Genomic DNA, 11,586 nt, shown 5'->3' on the forward strand with positions numbered 1-11,586 from the left:
ATTAATTTAACAAATATATATTTGAGAAAAAACTTTATATTTCTTTCTAAGTTTATTCTGCAAAACTAAGGAAATAAAAGTTAATATAGCTTGGTACTTTAAAGTCAGGCCACTTTTATTATTAAAGTAACCCAGGCACATCCAAACACTACCAATATGTATAAATTTTAAACTTTTAACGTAGGCCCAGCTGGCATGCCTCAGTGGTTGAGCGTGGACTTATGAACTGACCTATGAACCAGGAAGTCGAGGCAGCCAATCAATGATTCTCTCTCATTAGTGATGGTTCTATCTCTTTCTCTCTCTCCCTCTCCCATCCTCTTTGAAATCGATAAAAAAAAAATGTATTTTTTAAATAGTAAATTTTAGTCCTAGCCAGTTTTGCACAGTGGATAGAGTGTCAGCCTGGAACTGAAGGGTCCCGGGTTTGATTCTGGTCAAGGGCACATGCCTGGGTTGTGAGCTCGATCCCCAGTGGGGGCGGGGCGCCGAGGCAGCCTATCAATGCTTCCATTATCATTGGTTTCTCTCTCTCTGTCCCCCTCTTCCTTCCTCTCTGAAGTCAATGAAAATATATTTTAGAAAAATATAGTTTTTAATATAAATTTTTAAGGTAAGGCAAATTCTATGGCATGTGAACTATATCTAAAGCCATTATTGTAAAAAACCTTTTAAGGTAAAATCTCCCTAATACCCAGAGATACCTGCTTAAAACTTCATGAAACAGAATGATAGGACCACAATTTGTGTACCAATGCCCCATTAATAAATAGTTTTATCATAGCTTTCCTCCCCCCTGAAAAAAAGTTGCAACAAGCCTCTTTTCTGTGTATTCATTTGCACAAATCCCCAAGATACCTTCCCAGCTGTAGAGTTCTGGGAGAAGCATACAATATATGTTCACTGGACATGCTGACAGTTCCTGACAGACTGCCCTTCTACAAACACGCTGCTCCAAGTTACCCTTCAGGCTTCAGGGTAGGAGGCCCCCCTTCCATGTGTTCATAGCACTGGTTATCAAACATTTTAATATAAGCTTTCCATAATGTCAAAATTATTTTTAAGGAGATAGCAGAAGGGGTGGTTACCTTTTCAAAAGAAAAAGTAATTCCCACATACGGTAAATTTTCACACAGTACTAAAAGGTCTTTTGACCTGCTAGCCCTCCAACTAAGATAAGAGTGACCACGTCAAGGAATATAAAACACCCTCCGTTCTTGAAAAAACAAAACAAAAATAAGGACACATATGTAACACTTTAGTCAATAAAGAAATGTAAAAAACAAAACAAAAAAACACACTATGGAAGCCTCATACCACATTTTGCTTTTCCACTTAATTTTAGAGGTAATTTCACATCAATATACACTAAACGACCTCAATTCTCTTTTCACACTTATAGGTCATTCCACTAATCTAGCCAGTCCCTTACTGAGGGAAGTCTTCTTGGTTCCTACTTTCTGCAGTTATAATGCTGTAAGAATATTCTGTAGCAAATTTATCAAAGTACATATGCAAGTGTTCAGTCAGATACACTCTCACAACTGGCACTGATAGAACGTGTTTTCACACCTTGAGATGCTCAATTATCCAGGTGTATCAGGATTACTTAACTCCCCATCTCTTTAGTTCTGAGTGAAAGTAAGCAAGTTATAGGATTAGATGCCTGCTAGGAAATGTTCGTCGCCTGTTTTCTATTGAGCTATGTCAACCATGATGAATTTTATATATAGCAGGTCCTCGAATAATATCATTTCATTCAACATCCATGAGATGCTATAGGAACTTTACTCTTGTTTATATCTACTATTAACCTACGGTAAAATTGGTTTCTTTTTACACCATTTCACTGAAGTCACAGAACCCACCAAGGTTAAGACTTAATGTAGAAAGGAAACTAGCCCATCATCATATATACAAACATTTTGCCTCCGTTTATTCTTATTTTATGTATGGGAATTTTTCATAAGATAGTATCTTAAGTTTTCATATAGACTAATGCATCCATCTTTCTCATAGCTCCTATGCTTTATAACATCTGAAAATGACAAAAACAAAATTAACTTTTTGGGGCTCCAACTTGGTATTTTTCCAACTGGCTAATCCACAGTTTCCAACACTGTTCATTAAATATCCATCTTCTCTACTCTGACTGAACATATACCATTCATAATAAACTAAATTACTATTTATATTTCAATCTCTTTCTGTAGTCTCAATTTCTTCTATTTATCTATTCTCTGATATTAATCAGGCCATTTAAAAAGTATACTGGCCTTCTAACTTAATAGAAATGCTAAGGTTTGTGATCCAAATAATATATTAACTAAAACTGAGATTTCAACCTATACCTCTGTATACCTATCAGTTTACTAAAACCTGGTATCCCCAGGTAAAAGCCTCTTTATATAATCATTTTTAGGTTATTGGAGAATTAAAACTCATAATATAGAACATTACCATTTCCAAGTCCCATCTGTTAGTTGAGCTGTTGCTAGACTTTTGTTAATTCAAAGATTCAATGCTGAGAGCACACTGCTGTTAAAGAATATATTTGAAAAAAAAAAAATTCTCCATTCTTATCACTTTTTAAGACTACTGGCTTAACCAGAATTTACTCCAGCAACAATATATCCTTTAAAATGTCCTATGAGGGGAAAAAATGTGTTTCCTTGGGTTTCATTTTCCTCTGGCTTCCTTCACAGTCTTCAACTCAGGAAACTGAATGGCATCAAACCCTTCTAATGATTTCTGCTCATAATAGTGTTGGCGGATTGGGGTAAAAAATTAAAACAAAACAACTCTAAATCATGCATTCTCAAAAGGTGAGGGGTAAAAACTGGCCTTATAGGGGGGGAAATCTAAGATATTACAATGGTTGTGGCATGGAAAGAAATCACAGTACATAAAATGATATGCAGCATGGATTATCATGATATCCAGGGTATCACAGAGGGAACAGGGACAAATTAAAAAAAAAAAATTTTATAAAGGTTCCTTTGGGAGAAAATAAACAAAAGTTGTGAAACGTCATTTTATAACCACTAAATTGCAAAAATTTAACAGTCTGGTAATACCAATGTTGGTGAGAATGTATACACCTCTGTTGTGGCTGTAAATTGATACAGCCACTTTATCAAACAATAGAGAGAAAAAATAAAAGAATGCATCCCTTACAAACTATCTCTCCTAGGAATATATCCTAGATAATAGAATATATCCTAGAAAAATCCTTGTACACATGCACCAAGAAGATATTCAAGAATATTCTTTATACTCTTCATAATAGCAAACACTAATTTTGTCTATGAATAAAGAATGGATAGTTTGAGCAATACTCAATCAATAATGAAAACAAACAATACCCAGCAAAATGGGTAAATAGAAACACTACTGAACGAAAAAATAGTTATTAACAACTGTCTACACTATGAAACCATTTTAAAGCCTTAAAAAACAAGAATAAACAATCTTCAAGGAATCATAAAAATATATAATAAAAATATTTTTAAAAGGAAATGACACACACAAAATATAGTGTTGGGGAGGTAGACACACAGGCAGACACAAAATGGTATTGGCCATGTTCCAGTCCTTAGCTAGAGTGATGGAATAACAGGTTATCTATTTTGTTTGTTTCATAACTTACTTATGTTGCATTATTCCTGTAAGTTCAATATTTGGCTCTTCACAATAGGGACTAATTAACACCAAATAAAACTTACATCCAATTCAAAAAACAGGTCCCTTTCTTTACTTGCGATTTCATAATCTGCTCGGAGGGCCAAGTCGTGGATTTTGGTACATTCTCCTAAATCCATGCGCTGTTAAGAAACAAACAGAAGTTTACACACGAACATCTACCCATTAGAAAGCACATGCTCTGGTGTCTCAACTGTTACCAATATAAACAATACTTTTTTGAATACTAATCTATCATAAGAAAATTAAGAAATAGAATATGGCTGAGAAGCCTTATTTTTCTTTTACCACCGTGACTACATGATAGAACTGATGCATTTAACAAGTGTAAAGGTTTATATCTCTTTTAGACCCAGAGCTAATTGGACAAATGAAAACCACATTAATTAACTTTGCCAATTTTATTTTTGCATCGGTCATAGAAAAAAAATTCTATTTTTTAATAGCAGAATTGGGGGTGGGAGTGGCAAGAAAGAGGCAAGAACACCCCAGTGTCCTGATAGCAACAAGCTTCTAGTTCTAGGCATCCCTTCATGCAATCTTTACTACTCAAGATGCTCAAATTGCAGAGACAAGAAAAGGAAAGAGCAGATAGAAATCAGGTTTTGGCAATTACAACACAACCTAACACTTGGCTTTTGTGTAGCACTTTGTATACCAAAGGGAATAAAGCAGAATAGGCTGATTCAGAGCCAAATGAATCCTCCATTCTCTTAACCTGGTAAATGACCCTGGACATATAATTGGGCCACTCAGTTGCCCTTTTGAGAAACAAAAGGCTCTTTAACTAAACAAATCACCTGTGTTACAGTAATATTAGCCTGATGTGCTATTATGTGTTTTAAGCAGACGTAGAACAATTAACCCTGCACAGTACTTATGTAAATCCTGAGTACAAGACTGCACAGACACAAACACCGCCTCCGACATCTAAACAGCAACAGGGAAGTTTGTATACTGAGGATCATGCTTATCAAATAATAGAATTCGAGTTAACAAAACCCAACATCCAATGAGACAATTCTTAACTAGTAAACAAAAAGTGATGGAACCCAGGAACTCCTTTGAGCTCAAACTGTGTTCATAATGATATCAAAACCTTCATGGGTTATAAAATCCATAACATTTTAGGAAAATTAGAGAGGCTCACAGTGCCTGGCTCTTGGGCCCTATCTCAAAGAAGGTATGTGCCATACTCACTAACAAAATATCCTTCAGCCCTAGCCAGTTTGACTCAGTGGATAGAACATCAGCCTGAGGACTGAAGGGTCCCAGGTTCGAATCCGGTAAGGGCACATGTCTGGGTTGGGGGCTCGATTCCCAGGGTGTGCAGGAAGCAGCCGATCCATGACTCTCTCTCATCACTGATATTTCTCTCTCTCTCTCTCTCCCTTCCTCTCTGAAATCAATAAAACTATATTAGAAAAAAATATATATATATATATCCCCTTCAATATCACCAGTGACAGTAATGTCAGTAAGCTGCCTAGTGTGTTTATCTTCATTTCTACCAAAGATTGACTCTTACATTTAAATGCTAAAACCTTTTCTCCTTCATTATTCTTACTTTGAAGTCATATATAGCTCACGTATTTTGGTTACACAAGGGATCTAGAGGTAGAGCAATAGTGGTTCTAGAAGCCAAAGTTGCAACTAGAATCACTGTCCCTGTAAAGCTAACTTTTGCTTCATTCACTCTTTTAAGTACCAACTAAGATTATTTAAAATACATAGTTTCCACAAATAAAACTATGCGCTTTAGCTGAAAAATTAACGGCAGCTATCAGAAATACTTAAAAGCTAATGAAGTCTTGCCCTGGCCAGTGGTGAGCATTGGCCCACTCACCAAAGGATCAAGGATTTGATTATCTGTCAAAGGCAAGAGTAAATACCTGGGTTGCAGGTTAGATCTCCATGAGGGAGTGTAAAGGAGGCAACCAATTGATGTTTCTGTCACTCCCTTTCTCCCTTACACTCTCCCTTCCACTTTCTTTAAAAAAATAAAATAAAAGCTAATGAAGTAACCACCACAGGAAGCACTAAAACCTTAAGTGCTAAAAATTTTAAGTGCAAATCAATTTCCACTCTAAAAACTTCCAAATGCCAAGAAAGTTTTTACATTAGGGAACCACAAATGAAGCAAAATTCCCTGCTAAGGTCTTCCTTTGGGTGAGAGCCCTCAAGCTAAAGTAAGCGGAGGATAGGCCTGGGTGCCATGGTTACTCTCTAGAAGTATTAGTATCTTTTCCACTTTGCCAAGGAGGCAGGGAAGTACTGGCCAACTACCCTGGCAGCTAAACACCAAACAGAGCTGAAACATCACACTCATTAGGTCCTTCCAAAATATCCCAAGTGGTTGTTAAATCCAGCCCGTCAGACCTTTTTTACTGCACAAACACCTGTGTTCTCGCTAGTGATCTGACACTGCTAATAGGAAAAAACACTAAAGGTTTCTTCCAGGACCTTTGGAAAACAAAGTTCTTCCAGTGAGACAAGTTACACTACTTTCCCTCCAGCTATTTTATTCTCCCAAGCTTACTAACCAATACTATATTTTTCCATTAGACCCCAATAAAATTATTACTTCCACCCCTCTGCCTTACCCTAATGACAGGATATAGTTTTGAATAAAAACTTGAGCCTGGCGTAGCCCTTAGCAGGCTGACGGTTATAACCACTTTCATCTTGCAGCTCCACTCTACAGAATTATATTCATTCCAATTTAACACAAACTCCCCATAAGACCCATCATTCAACTCTACCCTCACCTTCCACTTCCATGTAGCCCACACCCAATGAGGCTCAACTTTTATTTACTACAACCTCCATTTGAATTCCCAATCTTCATCCTAATGGATCCTCAGCAACTCCTGAGATTTGCATCTTCACATGAACATGTCTCCTTCTCCTCAGTCTGCTCCTCCTCAGACTCCTTCTATTGAGATGCCCCTGCCCAACCTGACACCGGAGTGACTCTGATCAGTCCATGGCTTCTCATAACTCAAATGATTCCACAGCCTCCATCCTCTACCCAGAGCATTATATCCTCAAAACCAAGTACATGTTCTTTCTCACCATTCAGGTCTCTAGTCCAATGTCCCTAAGAGGCCTTACCTTATCACCCTATCTAGAATAGTCCATTACCTACTCATTATTTATTGTATGTTCTCTTCCACCATTAAATGAAAGCAAAGACTTTGTCTTATTGGCACCATATCCTCAGTGCCTGGCACAGAGAATAGGTGTCCAATAAATGCTTGGTGTATTAATCTATACCTAACACAATAAACATTGGTAGGAAATGGCCTCATTCTGGTTATTTTTCTCACCAGCATTCTGGAACAATGCTACACAGGGATCTGATTAAGAAAAACATGGTTGCCGAAACCGGTTTGGCTCAGTGGATAGAGCGTCGGCCTGTGGACTGAAGGATCCTGGGTTCGATTCCGGTCAAGGGCATGTACCTTGGTTGCGGGCACATCCCCGGTGGGAGGTGTGCAGGAGGCAGCTGATCGATGTTTCTCTCTCATCGATGTTTCTAGCTCTCTATCCCTCTCCCTTCCTCTCTGTAAAATATCAATAAAATATATATTTTTTAAAAAAAGAAAGAAAAAGAAAGAAAAAGAAAAACATGGCTGGCCCTAGCCGGTTTGGCTCAGTAGATAGAGCATTGGCCTACAAACTGAAAGGCCCGGGTACGTTTCCGGTCAAGGGCACATGCCCAGGTTGTGGGCTCAATCCCCAGTGGGGGGCGTGCAGGAGGCAGACCATTAATGATTCTCTGTCATCATTGATGTTTCTATCTCTCTCTCCTTCTCCCTTCCTCTCTGAAATCAATAAAAAAAAAATATTAAAAAGAAAAGAAAAACACGGTTGAAATGCTTCACTCTGGTGCATGTCCCTCATCTCCAAACTTCTCCCACTAAGATCTATCAACAATTCCAGGTTATGAAACTTCTCCTACAGGAGTATCCTATAGCTGAACTGTTTATAACTAATGGAAGCCAGATGGATTCCTTTGGCAATGAATTTGCCTATTCTGCTTGACTTTGTCTGGTACACAAAGAGTAACACAAACAAAAATCTGTAGCAAATACAAGTTACAATCCTTTCCTACACAAGATCAAAGTGCAGGTAAGCCTCAGGTAACAGAGTCACAAGGTTTGGCATTCATTTCCTATTTGCTGTCAGAAGAGCCAGCTTGAGAAGATTTAATACACCTAAGCAGTTTCTCACCACAATGACATTAATAAATGATTAATCACAAAGAAAACGTTTACTAGTACATGCACATTTGAGCCTTAAAATGAAGACAGTTTTTATACCCACGAGGTGGCTGTGAAATCTTAAAATGGTGCTGATCTTTACAGATCCACTCTTTAGTCTTCTTAAATCCTATCTAATTTTGAATAAATGCAATTGTACAAAATTAGCACTCATCTGTTTTGTTCATCTGAAGTGAACTTAAAATTTTAGGGGTCTATATTCATTGAATCATGTATTACTTTCTTGAAAGGGTGGCATACCACAAAACTAGAAAAATCAATGCTATTCTCAACTGATTTTTAGAAAATTCTAAACTCGGAGAAGAAATGTTATCTTGTTTGACTCTACAAAAAACCTGATTATCTTTTGCCCGGCCTGTTTGTCTCAGTGGTTAAGCGTCAACCTATAAACCAGGAGGTCACAGTTTGATTACAGGTCAGGGCACATGCCTGCTTGTGGGTTGGATCCCCAGTAAGGGGTGTACAGGAGGTAGCTGATCAATGTTTCTATCATCTCTCTCTCATCAATGTTTCCATCTCTCTCTCTCCCTGTCCTTTCCTTTCTCTTTGAAAAAGCAATAAAAACCTATTTTTAAAAATTGTTTATTAAAAAAAAAATTCCATTAAACTAAAAGAACCTATAATTTGAAGGGGCAATAAAGGTGATTTCTATCTGATAAAGGAAGACAGAATTCAACCTGGAAAACTTATACTGCCTACACAGCACCCCAAACCGAGTGTTCTGTGATGTCTCCCTCCACCTCCCAAATGTCCCACAAATGCACCTACCGTCCCAGCCAGGATGTCATGAGGGCAGCAGTCCAGAAGGTGACTCTTGCAGACTCGGTCATCTGTAAACTTCACCCTCTGTCTGGTTTCATCTCCTGAAATTTATTTGTGGTTTTAAATAAGACAATACCACGTTAAATACAAAAGCATATCTGGTACAAGTCACCTGGATGATTTGCAGACTACCAAATACACTGAAAAGCTGACCTAGAGATATTTACAACTGGAGTGGAATACAAATGTTTTTTGATGCTAAATATATCATGAAGAATCACATTTAATAAGTTCTGACTCCATCATTGTGCCAAAGAAGTCAAGGAGTCAGAAGTAAAAGGCTGAGCACCAAAAGGCCACTAGCCCCACACATACATGTGGGCAGATACCAAAACCCATGTTAATCACAGGGCCATGAATCACCACATATGACCTATAGCTGGTAGTTTCCACCAACAAAAGCTATTTATTAATCTAATCGTTTTGCTGTGGACAAAATGTGTAGGCAGCATTTTGCTCAAAAATACAAAGAAAGCTTTCAAACTGCACCGCTAATAAATAATCTAGACCTAGTCTTCCTATCCCCATTTCACCCCCACCCTTAAAAAAGAAGAGTTGGCACCTGGGAGTCACTGTTAACAAGACAATACTTAAAAAAAAAAAAGAAGAAGAAAAAAACTTTAAAAAAAAAAAGGCAAAAAGGAACTAGGTTAGTCAATACACACTGTGAGTTCCAACATATACTGTACCCATGTGCATTCTTCAAGACCTCAGCTGCAGAATTTTATGCCCGCTGTTGAAAAGTTTTAAAGGAAAAGTTTTCTTGCCCAACCTGCAGTAAGGAAGTCAGGGGAATGATACATAAAAGTAAAGGCAAAGTGGAATGTGACAAATTTTAAAGCTAATCTGTGTATAGGACACACAGCTGTGTAATACTAAAGGAGGAATATATTTTAGGATTTGCAAGCATCCAGGATTAATGTAGTGTCTTTTTATTGAAAATGCTCTCTTTCTAAACTACACTTTTAAAGATACTTGTGAAAAAAAGCAAACACTTTTTTGTTATAACAGCTTAGAAATTGGTTGTGACTCACGGCTCGATGAACATGAGGCTTTTCTGCAACTCCCTTGCAGATTGATGTAGGCAGGCAAAGATACACTGAACCTTTATAAATAAAATAGAGGGGCCACAATTGTTCAGTTTGTATGAAATAAAAATATGGGAAGCAATTCAAAAGCAACTCAATATACAAAGAAAGCTAAAAAGCACGTTTTCCCCTATGAAATATAGTGCAAAGAATTTGCACAGCCCTGCGAATGTGCCAGTGTGAACTTACAACTTCATTACTTCAGTAGAAAAGAAAACACAAACCACAGCAGGTATATAGTTTTGCAAAGATGCCACCACTTTCTCCTGAGACAACCATCATGATCTTGCACTCCTCCCTACAATACAACCTAACCTAACGACTGACAAGCGCTGGCTAAACAGAGCCTCTCCTAAGTGGGAAGTGGGCTTGGAAAAGCACTCGGCAGGAACCCTCGTAAGAAAAGCTCAATTTACGGCTCTCCTTGCAATGGTACAGAATAAGAACGGCGGGAGTTCGAGGCCCATCGGCTCCCTTGGGTGTAGCTTCTCCCAAGTTGCCGGCGACCTGAAACCCATGGTGGCTCCAGCCTTTCGCCAACTGCCGGGATGGAAATGGCAAGACCATAAATGGGGAAGGGGTATGGAGCCCCACTGACGGAGCGGGCTCGGAGGAGGAGCTCGCCGAGGATCCGCCGCCAGTGGGAAAAAAAACGGCCGAGGTCGCCCGCCAGGCGAACCCGCTCACACAAAGGCCCGGCGCCTGCCATCGGCGCGTGGGGGAGGGGAGGGCGCAGGCGCAGACAGTTGCGGCCCCCGCTTCAGGCCGCCCGGCGGCCTCGCCTCACTCCCGCCCCAGCCCCTCGCCTGGCTGGCCGCCCCGACTCACCGTCCCGGGCCGTGCCCATGAGCTGGTCCAGCAGGGCCCGCATCTGCGCCTGGGCGGACATGATGGCCGGCAGGAACGGCAGGAACGGCCCTGACAAGGTCTCTCAATTCCGCAGCGGTGGCGACGACGAAGGAGAGTCACGTCGGTCTCGATCCCACTCGGCTCCTTCCCTTCGCGGAGGACGTCGGGAGGAAGTACGTCAGCGCCGGCGTTTGGCCTGCTGGGAAATGTAGTTCCTGGGGTCGGGTGGGTGCAGAACTCCGCTCTAGAGTAGACTGCGGTTACGGTCCAAGCCAGTTGTCTAAGCAGCGGAGACAGTCTCTACTCTGATATTTTACTCTGGAGCCCAAGACCTATTAACTCTACAGAGGCTAACCTGCAAGTAAACAAAATAGTAAATATAGACAAACCAAAACAAATCTCGTGGGTCTTTTTGCCAGCCATTTTCAAAATTAATGATAGTCTTTAACCTGGACAGGAGTCAGGAAGTCCTGCTGGAGGAGCTCTAAATGCCCTATGTGGTGACAGAAAGCCCTACAAGAATAGTTCTAGGTTATAACAACCCTACCACACACTTCCTCTTCCCTTCTATAAAAGACTTCCTCTCTATTGCTTACCCAGGAACTTGCACCTGATTCACTATGGTGGCAAGGGCTGTGTTGCAATACTGTCTTTATTTCCAATTAAATATTATTTTTGCTGAAGGAATACCTGGCCGACTTTGTTTGTGGTCAACACAGTGAGGGCTCATCTGGGGTCCAGAGAAGACCCTGATAGCTCTGGGCTGGTGAGCAAACAAATGTGGTGCCCACAGAGCCAGCAATTTGATCTGGTTGTTTTTTCTCCCCTCTGCAGAAGCT

At 39.8% G+C, this 11,586-nt stretch overlaps 1 protein-coding gene across 9 annotated transcripts in view; it reads right to left on the reverse strand.

The window, feature by feature from the left end:
- Positions 1-10,906, reverse strand: part of LUC7L (LUC7 like) — a 57,520-nt gene extending 46,614 nt beyond the window's left edge. For 3 of the 9 annotated variants that reach the window (XM_080681618.1, XM_080681622.1, XM_080681616.1), the window contains exons 1-3: positions 10,727-10,898; positions 8,757-8,851; positions 3,726-3,824 (exon numbers count right to left, since the gene is read on the reverse strand). In XM_080681618.1, coding sequence (XP_080537744.1) covers positions 3,726-3,824; positions 8,757-8,851; positions 10,727-10,787 — 255 coding nt within the window. In that variant the 5' untranslated portion in view covers positions 10,788-10,898. Of the gene's footprint in view, positions 1-3,725; positions 3,825-8,756; positions 9,311-9,499; positions 9,583-9,844; positions 9,916-10,726 lie in introns of those variants that run through there. The other 6 variants (XM_080681617.1, XM_080681621.1, XM_080681623.1 and 3 more) reach the window with 6 other exon arrangements.
- Between the last annotated feature and the right edge of the window lie 680 nt (positions 10,907-11,586).

This window comes from Plecotus auritus (genome assembly GCF_963455305.1).
Source record: "Plecotus auritus genome assembly, chromosome: 7".
NCBI classification, from domain to species: Eukaryota; Metazoa; Chordata; class Mammalia; order Chiroptera; family Vespertilionidae; genus Plecotus; species Plecotus auritus.